Source organism: Dipodomys spectabilis, unplaced genomic scaffold, assembly GCF_019054845.1.
Source record: "Dipodomys spectabilis isolate Male_0828 unplaced genomic scaffold, ASM1905484v1 ptg000108l, whole genome shotgun sequence".
In the NCBI taxonomy this organism is placed as follows: Eukaryota; Metazoa; Chordata; class Mammalia; order Rodentia; family Heteromyidae; genus Dipodomys; species Dipodomys spectabilis.
Genome location: NW_024870785.1, coordinates 177,240 through 198,952, shown reverse-complemented (window position 1 = coordinate 198,952; position 21,713 = coordinate 177,240). Strand labels below are relative to the sequence as shown.

The following is a 21,713-nucleotide window of genomic DNA, read 5'->3' as shown; positions in this document are numbered from 1 at the left end:
ATCTGTTCATTCCTAAGCAATGGAAGCCAGGCAAAAGTACAGATGGAGAGAGACTTGAAACAAACAAAACATACCTCTAGGATGTGGCCTGAGCAGACGGAACTCATGGGGAAGGGTGGGAGAAAAGAGCAGAAGTGGGCAGAGGGGAGCTCAGAGTAATGGTTTAAAGGGCCATGGCAGTCTCAGAAGCAGGGATCTTGTTGACCAAATTCTGTGTTTTAGAGAAATCATCCTGATGGCAGTGCAGTGGGTGAGGATTACAAAGTGGTAAACATGAAAGGGAGATTGTTACAGACTTGCAGGCAAAAAATCAGAGTAAGTGATAGGGATATAGAAGCAAGGGAAATAATAAGATAGATTAAAGTTGAAAGAATTTACAGGGCTGTGAAACCATCTGGATGACAGAACTGATGGAAAGGTCTAATTAAACTTAGATTTCTGGGCTGGGAAGGTAGCTCAGTGGTAGAGCGCTTGTCTTGCATGCCTGAGGCCCTGGGTTCAATTCCTCAGCACCACATAAGCAAAAAGAAAAAAGCCGGAAGTGGCGCTGTGGCTCAAGTGGTAGAGCGCTAGCCTTGAGCTGAAGAGCTGAGGGACAGCACCCAGGCCCCAAGTTCAGACCCCATGACCGGACCCAAAAAAAACAAACAAAACAAAACAAAAACTTAGATTGCTGTCTTTGGAGAGGGGTAACTACTAAACAAGATGGGAAATATGAAAAGTAATAGGTTTCATTGGAAATGTTAGAAAATAAACGTCAGCCTTCACAAAGGAAATCAAAGTTTCAGGCTTTTATTTAGAATGCTAAACAGAGTTACATAGACACCTATCTTCTATAGAGGAGATGTTGGAGACAATGCAAAGTTGATTTTTTTTTTCTCCTTCATTTTGGTTTAGTTTTCCAGAAGTTCTTGGTATACAGGGCAGTATTTATTATTCAGGCAAATTTACTGCCTTTTTGAGGAGCTATATTCATTGCATCTCACATATTTATAACAACATTTTGGCCCTTATTCTTCATTAAATTGTTGGGGAAAATATATGTACATATTTCTTTTTTTTTTTTTTCAGTGTTGGGGATCAATGCATGAGCTTTGCATGTGCTAAACAAGCATGCTACCAATGAGCTACATTCTAGCCCAGTCTCTGCATTGTCTATTTCTTGGTCATAATTGATACCTCAGGCTGAGTTTTTTTTTTTTTTTTTTTGGGTCCGGTCATGGGGCCTGCACTCTGGGCCTGGGAGCTGTCCCTCAGCTCTTCAGCTCAAGGCTAGCACTCTACCACTTGAGCCACAGTGCTACTTCCAGCTTTTTTTTTTTTCTTTTTTGCTTATATGGTGCTGAGGAATCGAACCCAGGGCCTCATGCATGCAAGGCAAGCGCTCTACCACTGAGCCACCTTCCCAGCCCACTCAGGCTGAGTTTTTGAGATTGCACCTATCTTGGAGCTATGCTAGATGAGCAGAGCACATGGAAGACAGACAATAATTACAAAGAAACTGACCACTCACTTGTCTCTAAGAACAACTCCTTCAATGCATGCACCAAAAAGGACAACGTTGCTCAAGTCTGTCATTCTGAGAGTTAAAGAAACTCATCTTACCCTCTAACATCAGACAGACACTCAGGATAGTTCTATCAGTAAGTGGATTTCTAAGTTCAGTGGTCCCATAAAATCATTCTTGAATTATGCATGTGAGGTAGGCAGATTATCTAGCAACAAGTGAGGTGGTAAAGTTGAGACCATCCTGCTATGATACAACAGTGGTCATCCTACTTATAATGGACTAAGGCTCAGACTAGACCACCAAAAGGATACAGACAAAGGATGTGGTCAGGATGGCAAGAATGGTTCCAATGGGGATGGACTTCTGAGCGTCTTTCAAATCTCCAGACCTGTTTGATCCCGCCATGATACCTTTAGAGAGAGAAAACCAAGTGAACTTCCAGAGTTCCTGGACCCTTGGATATTGGAGACTAAAGACAAACCTAAGAACCCAGAGAACATCATTCTGTCTTTTGATAAAAATATCTTTCTAGATTCACAGCTTCTAGAATAAACAGCCTATGTGCTCACCTGTGACAGAGGGGAAGAAGATGCCCACCAGGAGAGTGAAGGAGGTGGTGATGTCCACAAGCACGTAGTCATGGTTTAAGCTACCCAAGATGTCAGCTGATTTGGCCGAAGGCTTTTCAATGATCTCCCCTTTAGGCAAATAATTACTCCAAAGGTTCTCTGCAGTGGGAATAAAAGATTATAGTTAGAAGCAGTAGGGAAACATGATTACATGGCTTCCTATCCAAACAACATCCATCATCACATACTTCTTGTGTGTGTGTGTATATATGTGTACATATATATATATATATATATATATATATATGTATACACACATACATACACACATACATATACACACATACATATATACACATACATATATACATATATACGTACACACATATATTTGGGGGTGGTGGTACCAGGATTTGAACTCAGAGCTTTGTGCTTGCTAGGCAGGTGTTCTACCACTTAAGCCATCCCCTTAGCCTTATAGAGTATTAGGTCTGATTTTGTTTTCAGGTGCTAAGGATAGAACCCAGAGCCTACACAAGTGCTGTACCACTGAGCTATACCCCACCCCCTGTGGTAGTTTTTAAAAGGTTGTTTGCTTCAACTTAAGCATATATACACATGCTTATACTCACAATAAAACATATAAATAAAAGCTTAATGCTTTTTGATAAGTAATTTTTTTTGGTCCATCATGGGGCCTGGGTGCTGTCCCTGAGCCTCTCTGTACTCAAGCTAGCACTCTACCATTTGAGCCACAGCTCCACTTCCAGCTTTTTCTGAGTAGTTATTGGAGATAAGAGTATGGGGTCTCATGAACTTTCCTGGTCAGGCTGTGAACTGTGAGACTTGGCTCTCAGCCTCCTGAGTAGCTTAGGATACAGGTGTGAGCGCCGGGTGCCCAGCCCCTTTATTATTTTCTATCAGCCATCAGTACAGTTTCTAACATCCTCACATTATCTTGTTTAGTGTGAAAAGGAATCTGTGGAACAAACTTTTATTATAGATGTCAATCAGGGAGAGTTTCAGAAATTTAGCTGTTAGGAAAACACAAGTGCAGACCAGACATGTACAGACCAGGTCACATGTGGTGGCCTAACATTGTTTTACTTTATCTGTCACTGCAGGAAGAACACTGGCTATTTTTCAAGAATACACAAAGCCAGCCAGGCACTGGTGGCTCATGCCTGTAATCCTAGCTATTCAGGAGGCTGAGATCTAAGGATCACAATGCAAAGCCAGCCCAGGCAGGAAAGCCCATAAGACTTTTATCTCTAATTAACCACCAGAAAGCTGTAAGTATATCTATGGCCCAGTGATAGAGTGCTAGCTGTGAGCACAAAAGTTCAGGGACAGCGCCCAAGCTCTGAGTTCAAGTCCCAGGACCAAAAGAATACACAATGCCAGACACAGTGGCTCCTCCCTCAGGAGGCTGAGGCCAGAGCTACTATTAGAGCACAGGAGTTAAGGACCAGCTAAGCAAAAAAGACAAGACACTGACTACCATATTCTAGCCTAAAAAGTGATTTTCTCAGCTGTCAAAAGGGAGTTACATTTTAACAGAATCCACTCTGCAAATAAAGCCCTGGACAGAAGACAATTTCATTAACAAAACAAGCAGAGCGCTACAGTGATGGTGCAAGCCTCTAACTCTAACACTGAGGAGGCTGAAGCAGGGCTGTGAGCTGCAGGGCAGCCCAGACTGCATAGTCAGCGGGAGGCCAGCAGGACTACACAGCTAGATCCTGCTTCTCAAAAAAAAAAAAAAAAAAGTGGGCGGGGTGGGAAGAAAGTGAAGTAGAAATATGCTGAGTTGCGAGTATGAAGGAAGTAGCACCAGGGCAGACTCTTTAGGGATAACAGAGGTCTAAGACAGCAGTGAAGTCCAAGGCTGACACGGGGTTTGACCACCACCACCTGGCAGGAGCCTGGGAGAAAGGTCTAAGTTGGGAAAGCCTGCTCTCCTTGCAGAATAATGTAACTATGTCTAGGAACACCCTCACTTACCTGTGATGATGCCACTAGCCAACCCAGGGATGCCCTGGATTGAAGTGACATTATTGTGAACAAAGTATTCATCGCAGGTGGCATTGAAAAACTGACTTGAGTTACAGAAGAAGCTCCATAATTTGGATGGTACTGTCATGTTGTTAATCTCCTTGGTCTTCGAGCAGATGTCAATGTGTCTTGATGAAAGGGTGCGGTTACCCAGCATGCAAACCCTAAAGGAAAAAAAGGAGTGGGGGGAGGAGAAAGAGGAGATGGAACTCATCTCTAAGAGCTTCTACTAATGTAGGTAGGAAAGAAATTAGGATTGTTCAAAGCACTATGAACAACGACCCGTTTAATCCTTACAGTGATCTCATGATGGATTAGTATTTCTATTCTATGGGTAGAGGGACTGAAGTCTAAATGTACACAGAATTCTGTAAAAGGTCATACAGGTGGCAGGAAGTGGTAGAATTCACCAAGTGCAATGGTTCATGCCTATAATTTCCACTATTTGGGAGGCGTAGATTAGGAAGATCACAGTTTGGTGCCAGTCCAGACAAAATTTACTAATTCTTATTTCAACTAATAAAGCTGGGTTGATGGTACAGTACTGCCCATGATTGCAACTATGCAGATACCCTTGGATAGGAGGATTATAGTCTGAGACAGGCCCTGAAAAACAAAAACAAAACAAAAAAATCCAACCAGACCAACTTGAAAAATTAACTAAAGCAAAAATGTGCTTGGGATGTGGCTCCAGGGGTAAGAACATCTGTCTATCAAGGGCCAGGCCTTCAGTTCAAACCTCAGTATTGTCAATAAGAACTGTGAGAAGGCAGTATATGTTAGTCAGGTGCAGGTGGCTCATGCCTGTAATCCTAGCTACTCAGGAGGCTGAGATCTGAGGATCACGGTTCAAAGTCAGCCCGGGCAGGAAAGTCCGTGAGACTCTTATCTCCAATAAACCACCAGAAAACTGGAAGTAGTGCTGTGGCTTAAGTGGTAGAGCACTCACCTTGAGCTGAAGAGCTGAGGGACAGTGCCCAGGCCCAGAGTTCAAAATGTGTCTCCCCCCCACCCCCACCCGCCACATACCTTTTGCCTTCCTAGGCCAAAGAAAACACTCAAAAACAAACAAACAAAAAAACTTTCATTTATCACAACCCCTTGGGAAATGTTCTGATAAACTTTCTAGCTACTGTTGTAAGAAAGACAGCATAGCTAGAATGAAAAAGCACATCCCTCTCTAGCCTAACAGGAAACTGTTTTGGATTGAAGCTCAGACCCAGAGGGAATGAGAATATTTAAGGATAATACAAATACTAGTTACTTTTTCTTCTACCCAGACTTACAAATACAAACACAAGAATAACACACACTCACACACACACACACACACACACACACACACACACACACACACACACACACACACAGAGTTAAAGTATCTTAGGTAAAAGGAAAGCAACTTTTGGAATCTGAGAAATGATTATATACATACAAATGAACCATGTATCTACTTACTACTCAGTTTCAACAACTTCCAACAATCCTGTTTTGTTTTTTGGTCTTGTTTTGCTGGAATACTTTAAATAAAACACCACTTTTCCCAGCCAGAAAAGAAAAGGAGAAGCCCCAAAGGAGAACCTGAAGCAAAATGGAACTTCCCAAGCTGAGTTATAGCCAAAACATCACCTCTAAACTCTAAATTTTTTATGATTCTAAATGAGACCTTCAGCCATTTTATAACTCCTAGAGAAGCATACCAAAAAGTTATGACAAAAACTATTATTGTATAGCATGACACAGCAAAATACTCAATAGGAGTAAAGAAAAGTCACTAAGGTCATGGTTTTTTGTTTTTTTTTGGTCGGTCGTGAGGCCTGAACTCTGGGCCTCGGTGCTATCCCTCAGCTCAAGGCTAGCTAGTACTCTACCACTTGAGCCACAGCACCACTTCCGGCCTTTTCTACTTACTGTGGTGCTAAGAAATTGAACCCAGGGCCTCATATATGCAAGGCAAGCACTCTACCACTGAGCCACCTTCCCAGCCCCTAAGTTTGAGTTCTTGCTCTACCATTAATTCACTTTATTAAGCCTCATTAGACTTGTGCTTTTTTTATCATGAAAATAGCTACTTTTCTGTAATGTAATTAAATCAACAGATTTGATGAGTTTGATGCTCAAGCAATCCAGATGACCTCTCTTTTTGTGTATGAGTCATGATGCTTGAAATCTGGGCCTAGGCACTATCCCTCAGCAATTTAGCTCAAGGCTAGCATTCTATCACTTGAGCCACAGCACCACTTCCGGTTTTCTGGTGGTTTATTGGAGAAAAGAGTCTTACAGGCTTTCTTGCCTGGGCTGGCTTTGAATCCTCAGATCTCAGCCTCCTGAGTAGCTAGGATTACAGGTGTGAGCCACCAGTGCCAGCACAGATGACCTTTTAAAGACCATCTCTGTAAGAACACTCAGTGCCCTCTAGCCCCTATGTCATAAGATGAGCTTATGACAGATTTGCACAAATCTACTACTTCACAAGTACACTGTAAGGTACTTATATTACAGCATTGAATTTTATCTATGTACAGATAATGCGAATGGTGTGGCATTCATTTTCCTTTATTTTCTGACTAGAAATTTCTAGCATTTATGAAACTAAGATAGAATAAAAAATTTAATAAACCAAGTCAGACAAGAGTCTACAATGCTTGTGACCCTATGAATTTTTCATTAATAAAAGGAATTCAGTAATATGTGATTCCTTATAAAGGTGGCAAGCAATGGCCACACTATTGTAAAGTGGCTTGTGACTGGTTTATCCAACCAATCATCCGTCCATCCGTCTGTCCATCCATCCATCTGTGCGTCCGTCCGTCCATCCACCCATCCATCTATACCTACACATATACAGGTGATCATAATCCAGGGGAAAACACCTAATGCTTCTGTCTGGCTGGTGGGTACTAATGTTGGCTCTGTCTAGGCTCTGTCTAGGTGGTAGGTACTGAGGTTGGCTCTGTCTTAGGATGTAAGGAAGAGGATGAGTAGAGCAGTTTGCTGGGAGGCACCCTGCCACAAAATGGCCAACAGAGAGTTTCACAGAGACTCTATAAAATGCTGACTAACTCATCACTGACTACTACGCCAAGACACAGACACCTACGGGAAGTGTGGTGGGGCGAAGGCAGACTTGATGGCTCCCGCATAGATGGCCAGGATGGAAACAATGACACAAGCCAGGAAAAGTGATGCAAACTTGTTCACATAGCGCACTCCGATGAACACCACCAAGACCATGAGAACCAGGAAGGCTGTGCCATAGACACGCATGTTATTTAGCATGGCTGCTGACTCCTTGAGTGCATCATCACTGCGGAAGACTGCAGCTCGAGGGACGATGTATACCTGTTAGCAGCAATAAAAAAAAAAAGAGCAGCAATAAAACACTTCAAAGCTGAACAAAGAGCTAAAGTCGTTTCCAATTGCTTTTATGAAAGAAAGCCCAGTTGAAGCATAAAACACTTGGAGAATAAGCCCATTTTCTATTTTGATCTAGATGTCTATAAACTGGGATGCCATAGATTTTTCTTTCTACTTGCTGTACTGAATAACTTCATTTCCAAATGGGAAAAAGGAATTAGTAGTAGTAATGCTTTTATGTGTTTTGTGTTGTAGTGTTTTGTAGTAGGGCTTGAATTTAGGGCTTAGGTGCTAACCCTTAGCTTTTTTGCTCAAGGCTGGTGCTCTACTACTTCATAGACAGCTCCTAGCATGCATGAAGCCCTGGGTTTAGTTGCTCAGTACCACATAAACAGAAAAGGCCGGAAGTGGCACTGTAACTCAAGTGATAGAGTGCTAGCCTTGAGCAAAAAGCTCAGGGACAGTGCCCAGGCCCTGAGTTCAAGCTCAGGTCCGGCAAAAAAAAAAAAAAGCATCACCAACTTTCCTTGGGGTGGCTTTGAACCCGAATCCTCAGATCCTGAGTAGCTAGGGTAACAAGCATAAGCCTGAATTACTTTCTTTATTCATAGGGATAAACAAAAGAATAAAAATAACCTTGACCCTGTTTCTTCCAGCACTACTTTTTTATTTTTTATTTTTTTTGGTCGGTCATGGGGCTTGAACTCTGGGCCTGGGCACTGTCCCTCAGCTCTTCAGCTCAAGGCGAGCACTCTACCACTTGAGCTACAGTGCCACTTCCGGTTTTCTGGTGGTTTATTGGAGATAGGAGTCTCACGGTCTCTCCTGCCTGGGCTGGCTTTGAACCGCAATCCTCAGATCTCAGCCTCCTGAGTAGCTAGGATTACAGGCATGAGCCACCAGCACCCAGCCTACTTTATTTTTTATGTTTTTCCTCATGTCTCCCCATTCACAATACAGATATGGCACAGGGCCCGTATTGAGGTATATATGGGGTAGGGTTATTCTGCTCCCGCTTTCTATATAGTTAGCCTAAGAACACAGCATGTGGTAAGTACCAGGAGGCCGGTCACTACTCTCAATAGTAAGAAAACATACCCTAGGTGAGCAAAGACCAGGAAATATTTTGTGTGACTAGGATAAAGATATCAAAAAGACGAGCATTGACTTTTTCCCTGATGGCACTTTAATTTTCTGGTAGAGGTAGTACAGTGATGGCAATCTCTGACAGAAGGAAAAACACAGGCAAGCAAAAGACAGCTCAACCTTCTGCCTCAGATTCACAATCAAGCCCAGTAACAGTGAGCTGTCAGTCACTCAACTGATGCATAAAGCTTATTTCTCATAAGCTCTGATACCCAAGGACAAAATAAATGCAAATCTCTATCTATACTTTATTGTAGACCATGATTAAGTCATTACTCACCAGAAAAATTTCAATGGCACCAAGGATATACATGGCTGCTGCAAATGTGGTACCAAGGTAAAAGCAGAGGCCAACAGCTCCACCAAACTCAGGGCCCAGTGCCCGGGAAATCATAAAGTATGAGCCCCCAGCTAAAAGACAAAACAGAGTGAACATGGTCAGGAGAGTTCAGCAGCAAGAAGGATGGAAAGAAGTCATAAGCATCTGTATGAAAGATGAATGTCTCAGGTCTTTGAAAACTGTGTAGGCCAGAAAATAGGTCCTATTTGCAGGATGTGTTATAGGATATACTGCACATCAGTACAGGAAGCAGTACATCATAGCACTATTAGAAAAAGAAAATCAGAGTATTTACTAAAAGCATAAGATAGGCCAATAAATATATTCTAAGAATCTAAGAAAGTGACTGAAATTAGAGCACTGCAGTCTAGAAAACAATGAGTTTTTTCTATGTCTTTGGTTAGGGCTCCATGCTTGCTAAGCAAGCCCTGATACTTAACAAATGTCCTAGCCCTAAACTTTGCTTCACATTCTCTGTCAGCCTTTGCATTATTTGAGTGTGTATGTAGAATAATACTGGAATTTGTACTCTGGGCCTCATACTTGCTAGGCAAGTGCCCTAGAAAATCATTTTGTAAAGCCAATCCTAAAGCCAAATAGTGTTATTGCTATAGCCTGCAGACATTTATTCTCCTAGACTTCGGCATCCGTTCCTTGGAAGTTTGTACCGTACCTCTGGCTTTATAGCACAAATACACAGTAACTGCCTACTAACCTGGCACCACTCCGTTAGTGGCAATGGCACTCATGGAGATAGCAGTCAATATTGTCTATAGAAAGAGCAGAACAAAACGTTGTTACAGCATGAAGGGGACTCTTCTGAATTTTTTTTCTCCCATCTGTGAACCTCAGAGCATCTACTAAATACTCAGCTCTACCTGCTTTTGTAGAGGGAGCTGGTATAAGTAACAGTATGGAAATGAGACAATGTGGCAGTTCTACTGCACTAATCACATGAACATTACCAGAAACTGATGGTTAAAATAGCCCTAACATTCAAACCAGTACATCAGGTGTTGCTAAGAACCATGGATGGCTGGGAGTGGTAGTGCTTGGCTGTAAACCACAGCCTTTGAGAACCCAAGGCAGAAGGATTTGAGTTTGAGACCAGAAAGGGCTACATAGCAAGACCCTGTCTTGACCAGATTAAAACAGCACAAAACCCTGAAGTCACCTTGAATCTCCTAGTTAATGAGAAATAAAGCATGAGATACTTAAAAAAGAATAGCCAGAGCCGGGCGCCGGTGGCTCACGCCTGTAATCCTAGCTACTCAGCAGGCTGAGATCTGAGATTTGCGGTTCAAAGCTAGCCCAGGCAGGAAAGTCCCTGAAACTCTTATTTTCAATAAACCACCAGAAAACCGGAAGTGGCACTGTGGCTCAAGTGGTAGAGTGCTAGCCTTGAGCTGAAGAGCTGAGGGACAGCGCCCAGGCCCACAGTTCAAGACCCATGACTGACCAAAAAAAAAAAAGAATAGGAGGGGAAAACATGTTAGAATCTGAAGACTAGCTATGATACCAAGAACAATATTCTGTAATCAAGAGAATAACTAAAAATGTGAGTACATAACAACTGTACTCAAAAGAAAACATGACCTAGCACAGTACAGAACAAATTGCAGAGAATGAGTAACTAGAGCTAGAGGCAAGGGGCTCAGCAAGGGGCTAAAGCAATGGTGCTGGTAGTGGGAGTAAAATGGAAAAGTTGGATGTACAAGTTTCAGAAGAGGACAGATTGGCCTGAAGAGCTGACTAGATATGGGAAGAAAGCCAAGCGTCAAGTATGTCTTGCAAGTTTCAAGCCTGAGAAAATGAGAAGAAATGCTAGTACCATGAAATTATTACACGGTCACTGTTACTTATTAGCCTGCTTTGTATAGTTCTCAGCTGAGGACAAGAATGAAGGAGGCAAGGAAAAAAAGAGAACAGTAGAAATATGTAATGAAATGGACACATATGACTAAGATATATAAGAAAAGGAGTTCTCAGTGTAGGGGAGAGAAGACCTGAGCTGCAGGAAATGGTGAGGGAACTTCAAAAGCAAACCAAATGAAACTGAACTGCAGGGAGGGATGAGGAAGGCGAAGCTGCACCAAATCAAACCCACCAAATAACTGTCAGCTTTGATTCTGAATGCATGTTGAAGTAGTGCACCACTTTTTAAAATATAATCTGTTACAACTTTGGTTCTACCAAACTCAACATGATTCGGATTTTGACTTCTTTGAAGACGAGGACTTTATCTTTCACTCCAGATGAAGCCTTGCCTTATAATTAATTTCTAGTTCATCAGAATAGCTAGCAAGCAATTAACAGGCACTGAATGAAAAAAAAAAATTTATGCTGGTCCTGGGGCTTGAACTCAGGGCCTGGGTGCTGTCCCTGAGCCTCTTCTGCTCAAGGCTTGTGCTCTACCACTTGAGCCACAGTGCCACTTCTGACCTTTTCCGAGTAGTTTATTGGAGATAAGTCTCCCAGACTTTCCTGCCCAGGCTGGCTTTGAACCATGATCGTCAAATCTCAGCCTCCTGAGTAGCTAGGATTACAGGCGTGAGTGAAAGGCACCCTGCATTAAAGAAAAATTCTCTAGATTTTAGTATCAGCATGCTGTCTCTTGTTGAGATAGTGCATCTTTTAAAATTTTTGTTTTAGTTCTGCAGAGATCAAGTGCACAAATTCTCAGGAAGTTCACAGTAGGAAACCATCTCCAGGAGCAAGTGCAGGACTTACACAGCAGCAGCAGATAAGGACAATTATAAAGGCCTGAAGAACTCCGGCAGTGCCCACTACCCATGTAAGCCGCAGAAACAGAATCACTCCAAAAATATTTTGTAGACATGGGAGGTAGACACCCATGAAGGTGCCCATTTGGGGCGTCTGGGAAGAAAAATGCAGACAGAAGGAAAAAAATTACACAATCATCTCCATAATAGATACATTAATTCTTTCCCCGTGTGTGTGTGTGTGTGTGTGTGTGTGTGTGTGTCTGTGTCTGTGTGTGTAAATGTGCATGCTAGTATGGAGCTTGAATTTGGGGCCTTGTGCTTTTTTACTCAATGCTGGTACCCTTCCATTCTACCTACCTCTATATGTTTTAATTAGACACAGTCATTTGGCCACAAACAAACTTAAGTGTGTCCCAAACAAGAAAAATTGGCTTTAGGAAGTGGCACTGTAACTCAAGTGGTAGAGCGCTTGCCTTGAGCTGAAGAGCTGAGAGACAGCGCTCAGGCCGAGTTCAAATCCCACAACTGACCCAAAAAAAAAAAAAAAAATTGGCTTTAGTCTTTTAAAAACCCAACAATTTCTGGGGTATGATGGAATACCTATAATCCCAACATTCAGGAAGCTGAGGCACAATAGCAAATTTAAGAACAACATGGACTACATGGCAAGACCCTGTCTCAAAAAAGCAAAGAAGCCAGACACCAGTGGCTCATGCCTGTAATCCTAGCTACTCGGGAGGCTGAGATCTGGGGATAATGGTTCAAAACCAGCCTGGGAAGGAACATCTGTGAGACTTATCCATGAGACTTACCTCCAATAAAAATAACAAAAAATGCCTGAAGTGGTGCTGAGGCTCAAGGGTAGAGAGCACAAGGGGTAGCTTTGAGCACAAAAGCTCAAAAAAAAAGTGTCCAGGCCCTGAGTTCAAGCCCCAGGACCAACCCCCCCCCCCAAAAAAAAAAAAAAGCTATCAGGGCACCAGTGGCTGACCCCTATAATCCTAGCTATTCAGGAGGCTGAGATCTGAGGATCATGGTTCAAAGCCAGCCTGGGCAGGAAATTCCATGAGACTTTTACCTCCAATAAACCACTAGAAAACGAGAAGTAATGCTGTGGTTCAAGTGGTAGAGTGTTAGCCTAGAGCTGAAGAGTACAGAGACAGTGCTTTGGCCCAGAGTTCAAGCCCCACCACTGACAAAAAAAAAAAAAAGCCAAACCAAACTTAAACTCCTCCCACTTCCCCACCACAAGAACTTGACGACTGGCAGGTGGCACAGATGTGCTATTCTCTCTCCATGGAATGCTGTTCTCCTACCCTGCTCAACCTCCTCACAGTGATTAGGTCCCTGCTGAACACTGCCTTGTCAGAGGGGTATTTCCTGCCTGACCTGAAGCAGAAACATGTCTGAAGGGAGGAATCGTTTTCCCTCCCCTCAGTCTCTTTAACTCTGCTCAATTTCTGTTAAAGCATCTCTCAACATTTAATGTGTTACATACTTCAGCAGAATTAAAACAGCCTGAGGACTTCCCATGTCTCTTCACATGACAGCTAAGGACACTGCATGATCTGAGATCAGTGCCCAGAACTGTGCTTACATATAACAGGCATTTATTTGATACCAAGTAGTACCTTGGATGTCCCCTCCTTCCTTGTATACCTTATCTACCTGTGTTACTCTAAAGCCTCACCTTGGTGGGTTTCTTTTTTCCTTCAGTGATATTTTCAGCTTCTTCATGCTCCTTTGCTCCTTGTGTCAGATTAGTGTAATTGGCCATGCGATTAAGAAGAGAGGACACCTTTGGTCTTGTGTCCATTTCTTCCTACAAAGCCAGAAATATGGAAGGAATGAAAAAAAATGCCAAAAGTAAACTTTCTAACAGCAAACTGGAAAGTATGTCTAAATCAGATAAAACGTATACATGTCTTCTTGTGCTAAGTGAAATGAGCTATGCACAGAAAGACAGGTGGCCACAGGATTTTAGTTGCATGTGTAATCCAAGGGTTGAACTCACATAAGCAGAAGAGAGTGGCGGTTACCAGAGGATGGGGTGGGAAATGTTCTAGATCTACAGGAGGAAATCATTTTTTCAGATCTAGTGCGTTTCAAAAGTATAAAGTAAAAATCCCAATATTTCTACTAAAAACATGTAAGAGGTGATATGCTAATTAGATTGATCTAGACACTCTACAATGTATACATAAGTGAAATGTCACATTTTGCCTCAAATACTTACAATTATTATTTGCACTTAAAATATACTTACAAGACCCTTACAAATCTGGCAGCCTGCTTTCTACAGTGACTTCTGTTTAATTAGTTGTAAGGTCCTTCAAACAGGACAAACAGTGTTCTTTGTACTTAAGAGGATTATTCCAATGTAAATTAGATTGAAAAATTCTCCATGTTTAAGAAGTCCATTTTTGTCTTCCTTACTTCGTAACATTTTACTGTAATTTTTTTGTACAAAAGTAAACACAACAAGAAGCTATAACAAAACTATTATGATTTAATGCTAGTTATTACATTATCCAGCTTCGATCATTTTAAAACCAGATAGAGAAGACAATTATCTTAAGGTCTCTGTTCCTGTTCATAGTTTTTTCCCACATATTACCTCAAAAAGTGCCAAGTTTTTATCAAAATATTCATCTCCTTCTTCATAATTGGAATTGTTGAGATAAGCATTTCTAGCTTTCTTATGTCCATCATCTGGAAAAAAAAGGTGAACCATGTTAGTTTCTCATTGCTACAGAAGACACACCAGCACTGCATAGCTAAGCACCACCTCTGTGTTAAGAGAAAACATGTTTCATATTCAAATGTAGTCTTAAGATTGCAGCACTGCTTCCTTCCCAGCAGGGGAAAAACAGGTATCTAGAGAATAAACACAGGTCTTCCTTCTCTGAATTCAACAATTTCTACACACACTGTTTCTTCAGAATGCCAGCCTTGTGAGGCCCTACTCTTGAAGTTATCCAACTATATGTGAAAAAAACAGAATTTTATTCCTGATACTGTGGTTTAAACTCAGGGTCTTGTGCTTGCCAGGCAAGCTCCTGGCTTGACACACACTCTCAGCTCTTGGCTTTATTTTTCTAATAGTGTCTTACATTTATACTCAGGCTAGCCTAGAACACCATCCTATTTATGCTTCTTGTATAGATAGGATGTAAAGCACAAGCCCCGTCCCAACTCCTTGTTGGTTAAAACAGTCTCACTAACTTTTTGTCTGGCTTAGCCTTGAGCCATGATCTTCCTGATCTCTAACTACTGAATAGCTAAGATTACAGACATGACTAGCTGAAAAATACTGAATATTTAAGTACCTACTCAATGTATAATACTGTTCTAGACATGGCCTATCAAACACACTGTTGCAGCTGATAATGGGGAGAAAAATCTCTGTCCACAGAGCTGTCTGACCTCTGGCTTGTGAACTAGGTCAAGAATATTCTTTACAAACCTTTCCATGTTTTTTATTTGTTTGTTTTTAATGTGAAAAGAGGTACTGAACAGATATTTGATGAACCAGCTGTGAAGAAAAAAAGAAGAGTAATTCCCAAAGACAACCACATTTGTGTTGAGTCCTTTTTGGGGGGTTTTCATTGTATAAAAAGTTATACAGTTGCACAGTATGACAGAAAACAAACCTATATGAATGCCCTCTAAAAACCAAGATTTTCAAATTTGAAGAAAGATACTAATATAAAAATCAAGAAAACTAGCCGGGCGCCGGTGGCTCATGCCTGTAATCCTAGCCACTCAGGAAGCTGAGATCTGAGGATCGCGGTTCAAAGCCAGCCCGGGCAGGAAAGTTCGTGAGACTCTTATCTCCAATAAACTGCTAGAAAACTGGAAGTGGTGCTGTGGCTCAAGCGGTAGAGCACTCGCCTTGAGCTGAAGAGCACAAGGACAGCGCCCAAACCCAGAGTTCAAGCCCCACGACCAACAAAAAAAAAAAAAAAAATCAAGAAAATGTAAATCATAGGAATGCATAGATAGACACACAGGTATAGAAATGTATTTATGACCAGTCTAGGAAAAGCCAGCGAGCTGCTGGCATGACTGGTCATGTCCTAGAACCCAGGACCAGCCTAAACGAGTTCCTCATGGTCACAAGTGGAAATAATAAGCATTAAGCATAAATAATGCAATGTAGTACAACATAGGCAGGTGAAACACCCAAAATACTATATTTAAAAATTGGTTACCTCTATGGGCTATAACTGAAAGGTAACAGAAGGAAAGAGTCAGGTGATTATCCTGCCTTTTTTGTGCTAATTATATTTCAGGCTGACTAATGCACGGCAACTGATTTATGATAGATCACACGAAAGGTAGTGAAAACATCGCCAGTAAGCAGCTTTTAATGAGAACGCTGGGCCTGGGCAACGGGTCTGCCAGCTGTTAGATTACTGAGTGAAGGCTGGGGTAGAGCATCCCACAGTGCAGGGCAGCCATCCAGCACAGCCAGCATGGCCACTGCCCGTGCAACACACCCCAAGAAAACGCCACAACTCAGGGTGAGGTCCAGCCCAGAAAACAGAACCCAAATCCAGCTGAGCCAGAGAACACCAAAGATGAACATACTAACCATTACTACAAAGACATTAAGAGCAAACTCTGGATGTAGCAATTCAACATGTGCCAAATCATCTGATTTGTTCAGCAAATACATGGTATAAAGTAAAAAAGGTGAACTCTCCAGACTAAAAGAGAGCTCGGAGTCACTTCATGGAGCTGGAGGAGTAGTTCAAGTGGTAGAGTGTCAGCTGTGAGTAGAAATACCGAGAGGCCCTGAGCTCAAGCAAGAGAAAGAGATGTAGAGGAAAAAGAGAGGGAGAAAAGGGACAAACAGGTTTATCCTATCTATCAATCACTGTTCAATACAAGGCTTAGGAGAAATCTGAATTAAACAAGTCAGATGTAAGCAGTCATTTTTGAAACAGAAATTTGACTATGTATTAGCATGTAAAGAGTAAGTAAAATCATGTGTTATCAGTTTACAAAATGTCTTAAAGAAACATCCAGTCAGGAAGGGACTTGAAAACTGAGTGAAGTCATTGTCAAAGCTGGGTAAGGAAATTCAGACATTGTGCACACCCTCTAAGTAAAGGATTTTACTATTAAGAATTTATCCTACTAATCATGAGATTACAAGGACACCAGTACAAGATGCTCAGAGCAATGTAATTTGTAGCAATACCACTCCTAGGAATAGCCTAAATTATCATAAAGAGGAAGCTGGCAGAATAAAATTATCGCTGATACACAATAGTACTCTACCACATACGAATGAGACAGACGTTTACATACCTATAACTGGCAAAATACAAACAAATACAGCCTTAAAAACCCAGTCTATAGAATAGAAAGGCCTGTTTAATTTAATCCTATTGATATAAAAGAAAAAAGACTTACAATTAAAATTTTCTGGAGTTCCCAAGAAACTTGTCAATAATAAGTATTTGGGAAATGTGGAAGTGAAGTAGTGAGAGAAGAGATAGTTGAGGGTTTATTTCAAGCAGTTTTGATTCAGTGTGGTAGGTGAGTGGATAAGAGATAGACAGAAATAAAGAGAGAGAGAGAGATAGGTGGATGGATAGATGGATTGATGGAAGGATATTGTAAATTCCCATGAATGTCTTCTTTTTTTTTTCCCCCTCAGTCGTAGGGCTTGAACTCTGGGTCTGGCGCTGCCTCTCAGCTCTTCAGCTCAAGGTGAGCGCTCTACCATTTGAGCCACAGCACCACTTCCCCCATGAATGTCTTCTGCAGCTCAGTGGATATGGAGAAGTTCCCATATTACCTTCAGTGTGTTATCAAATGTATTTATTTTGTGTAAAATCTGCCTCCCCAAAAGCAAGTGCTTAAAAAGCAAGATAAGAGTAAATGTACATAAGAGAAGTAATAAGGTAAAAATATGAAGTTTGTTGAAAGTCAGCATGTGATTAGAAGCTGTATGGCATTACAGAAAAATAAATCTAGCATCCCACAGTACTGTACTGAACACTGCATCCTGAGCATTCATGGTTTTTCTCAATGGCAGGCTCCTTGAAAGCATATACTGACAGATACCAGGGGAATACTGTACTTCCAAGAACTTTTGCTTTCTTTGCCCTATACCTTTTGTGTGGTCTGGATTCCCTTCTTGTTAGAGTATGTCTGACCTGGATATTGAGACAAATTTCCAGTTTTGAGAGCTTATCAAAATTTTATCAAATTAGGTTTACTAATACCTGCAGGAAATCAACTCACTTCCACAACTTGTTTCACAGATGAAAAACTGGAGCACCAATTTCTATGGAATACTTAACATCATGAAGTTATGAAGTACTCTCAGTTATTAAAATGAAGGTGATCAAAGACCAAGAAAAAACACTAAAAAGGGAAAAGTAGCTACAAAAGTCAAATATTACATGCTATAATTCTCAGACTATTTTTAGCCACGGACTGTGTAAATTACTTTTTTGTGTGTGGGTCATGGGGCTTGAACTCTGGGCCTGAGCACTGTCCCTCAGCTCTTTAGTTCAAAGCTAGTGCTCTATCAGTTGAGCCACAGTGCCACTTCTGGTTTTATCGTGGTTTAGTGGAGATAAGAGTTTCATGGCCTTTCCTGCCCTGGCTGGCTTTGAACCGCGATCCTCAGATCTCAGCCTCCTGAATAGCTAGGATTACAAGTGTGAGCTACCGACCTCCGGCTTAAACTGCTTTTTAATATAACTTATTTGAGTCACAGTTATCAATTACATAAGTATTGCCCTAAAGCTTACCAAGTTGGAAATAGAAATGGCAAGAAAAGAGTGAAGGTAAAAAGTAGAAAAGGAGGTGATGGGAACAGGAAACAATAGATACTTTTCTAAAGGAGGGATTCACACTACAGAGTATAGGCAGGTGAAGGTGTGTCCACAGAGCCACTCCCAGAATGATACTGTACCTAGCAGCTGGCTGTGCTCCCCTGTGATGGAGTTCTGATTCGGGTCTGAAAAACAAACAATTGAAAAGAAAAGAAAAAAATGAATGCTCAAAACAAACAAGTTTAAAAAATGTATCAACAAAGGCCAACCAAGGAAATAAGCAAGAAACAAACCAAAAAACACAACCAAAATAAAACTACAAGAAACATTAATGAAAGAGTAACAAAAATAGAATAAACTATTATAAAAAATGACATTCCTCAGATGGTTATACACTGAATTACGTGACCCAACAATTCCACTTCCAGGTATACACCCAAAAGCTGAAAATACAGACTCAAATACTTGTGACAAAGATTACAACAGCATTACTCACAATAGCCAAAAGACAGAAAGAAGCCAAGCTGTCCTCTAACAGATCAAAGCACACACAAAATATGGCACCTACACAGGCTGAAACAGTATTCAGCTGTAAAAAGAATGAAATTCTGGTATGTGCTACACCACAGAAAAAACTTCAGAACATACACGGTTAAATAAGCCAGGCTAAAGGACAGATACTGTATGATCATGCCGTTTATATGGAATATTGAGAAAAAGCAAATTTATCAAAACAGTAAGTAGATTAGTGGTTAAGGGGAGGTGGGTAAAGTACCAAATGGGGTCTTATTACCTAGTGAGTACAGAACTGCTATTTGGGATGATGAGAGACTCAGGAAATGGAGTGTATAACAATGAAGATTTAATTCATACCATGAAATTGTACATTTAAAATTTAAACTGGGGAAGTGGAGCTGTGGCTCAATGTGTCAGAGCACTAGGGCCAAAGAGCTCAGGGACAGCACCCAGACCCAGAGTTCAAGCCCTATGACCAACCAACAACAAAACAACAAGTTAAACTGGGCTGGATGCCAGTGGCTCATGCCTGTAATCCTAGCTACTCAGGAGATCTGAGGATCCTGGTTCAAAGAGCCAGCCCAGGTAGGAAAGTACATCATGAGACTCTAACCACCAGAAAACAGGAAGTGGTGCTGTGGCTCTAAGTGGTAGCGCACTAGCCTTGAGCACAAAGAGGCTAAGGGACAGCTCCAGGCCCTGAGTTCAAGCCCCATGACAAAAAAAAAAAAAGTAAATTAAAAATATCACACATATTTGACAATAAAGCATCATGGGGGGCCTATGAGTTGAACTGGGATATCTTAATGACACAGGGATATGTTCTGATGATACAGCCAAGTCAAAATATGAATAAAAAGTCTGATTAGACTTCAAGACAAAACAACTAAGCTAGCTTTAGTAAATACCTATTGCTTCAGTAATATGAATTAAAACTAGAGACCAAGACTATAATGCAAGAGATATCAGTAATCATCATTTAACAATAAGTCACTCCTGCTTATTTTTAAAGGCTTGAAAAGCATTAAGGGGTAAATACAGAAAAGACCCTGAGGTCCCATTTCCTTTAAGATCAAATCTCTTGAGACACTGAGGATTACATCTTGCTTCCTTTTAAGTATCTGAGGGAATAAAAATAAATGTAGACCAGGAAGTGTGTTGACAATGGGAAGAAATTACATCTTTATTTTCATTAAACCTCATTTAAATTTAATATTTGCTCCAATTACCCAAGAAGGCCACAAACTACATAAAAGGACCTATCATTCTGTCAATAATAAATATCAGGATAACTTGTTTTAGGCTACTATACTTGGTTTTAGAGAAATCCAAATAATACTTTCATGGTCCACATATGTTTTATATATGTATCATTCAACTAAATGTAACTCTTTAAAATGTGCATCCTTGGCTAAGAATATGGCTCAGTGGTAGAGTGCTTGCCTAGCACACATGAAGTCCCAGGTTAATTCCTTAGTACCACACAAATAGAAAAGGCCGGAAGTAGCACACGACCTAAGTGGTAGAGCGCTAGCCTTGAGCAGAGAGAGGCTTAGAGACAAAGCCCAGGCCATAAGTTCAAGCCCCAGGACTGGCAAAAAAATAAAAATAAAAAACATGCATGCCAGGGGTAGAGATGTAGCTCCAGGCAGCCTACTTTTAGCATTCACAGGACCCTGGGTGGGTCCTCAGAACCATAGTCAGTCAGCCAATACTCAAGGAAATGGTCAGAATGACAAATTCTAGCATGAGACATATATTCAAGTATTCTCTACCTACTATCACCAAGGAGAAAAAAGAACAGCAACCTAACGTTTTATATGTTATGTGAATGTTTTAAGAAATATTTTCAGAGGATTTTCTTCCTTTAGACTATGAGGAAGATAAATTCCAAATTTTCTGCTCTAGGAAATCTTTCCCACCACACCAACAAATGCACTTCTAGGTTTTTACTTTAATATTGGTTAGAGTACCAGGGACTTATGCATGCTGGGCATGAGGACACTCCAGCTTTCACTTTAACGCCTTATCTAAACATACACTAACAACTGTTCGCACACCTAAGACACAGAAGAGACAACTCTTTAGTAAACTAATGCATTAGACTAATGTCCCTCCACCATCTCTCTAGTAGGGAAAAATGGAGTCCTATCATTATAGAGGAGCAGGTGTATAAGTGGCCATGACAGAAAAGCAGAGTCAAGGAACATTCTAAGTGGAAAGCCTGTGTCACCAACCAGCTCTACTGACTCTGGGAGAGAAAATGGGGGCTTATTCCTGTCCTCTGTTTTTCTTTAAAGTACATCAAAGCTCCTCTCCAAGACTTCAGTTCTTGTAACTCTCAGGGTTGCTCAGACAGAAGTTGAAACCCTCATCAATTGCTGTGATGGATTAATAAGTGGCCAAAAGGCTAAAGATAGTCTACATGTGTGTGTTTGGACGTGTGTTTGTGTGTGTGTTAGTAGAGATTGAATTTAGGGCCTCATGCATGCTAGACAAGTGCTCTACCACTGACACCTCCAGCCCAAGATACATTCTTTTATTTTTTTTTTAAATTTTTTTTGGGTCCAGTCATGGGGCCTGAACTCTGGGCCTGGGCACTGTCCCTCAGCTCTTCAGCTCAAGGCCAGTGCTCTACCACTTGAGCCACAGCGCCTCTTCCAGCTTTTTTTTTCTTTTTTTTTTGCTTATGTG

At 41.2% G+C, this 21,713-nt stretch overlaps 1 protein-coding gene and 1 non-coding gene across 6 annotated transcripts in view; both read right to left on the bottom strand.

Annotated features, from left to right (window-relative positions):
- The window catches only part of Slc12a6 (solute carrier family 12 member 6), a 65,395-nt gene that overhangs the window by 23,250 nt on the left and 20,432 nt on the right, over window positions 1-21,713 (bottom strand). For 2 of the 5 annotated variants that reach the window (XM_042687849.1, XM_042687852.1), the window contains exons 2-12: window positions 18,644-18,688; window positions 14,321-14,415; window positions 13,394-13,525; window positions 11,708-11,854; window positions 9,693-9,747; window positions 8,918-9,048; window positions 7,235-7,476; window positions 4,084-4,298; window positions 2,080-2,238; window positions 1,822-1,920; window positions 1,514-1,571 (exon numbers count right to left, since the gene is read on the bottom strand). In XM_042687849.1, coding sequence (XP_042543783.1) covers window positions 1,514-1,571; window positions 1,822-1,920; window positions 2,080-2,238; window positions 4,084-4,298; window positions 7,235-7,476; window positions 8,918-9,048; window positions 9,693-9,747; window positions 11,708-11,854; window positions 13,394-13,525; window positions 14,321-14,415; window positions 18,644-18,688 — 1,378 coding nt within the window. The remainder of the gene's footprint in view (window positions 1-1,513; window positions 1,572-1,821; window positions 1,921-2,079; window positions 2,239-4,083; window positions 4,299-7,234; window positions 7,477-8,917; window positions 9,049-9,692; window positions 9,748-11,707; window positions 11,855-13,393; window positions 13,526-14,320; window positions 14,416-18,643; window positions 18,689-21,713) is intronic. The other 3 variants (XM_042687850.1, XM_042687853.1, XM_042687851.1) reach the window with 2 other exon arrangements.
- Window positions 8,427-8,558, bottom strand: LOC122114738. The gene has a single exon (XR_006148624.1). It is a non-coding gene; the product is annotated as a small nucleolar RNA SNORA51 (small nucleolar RNA).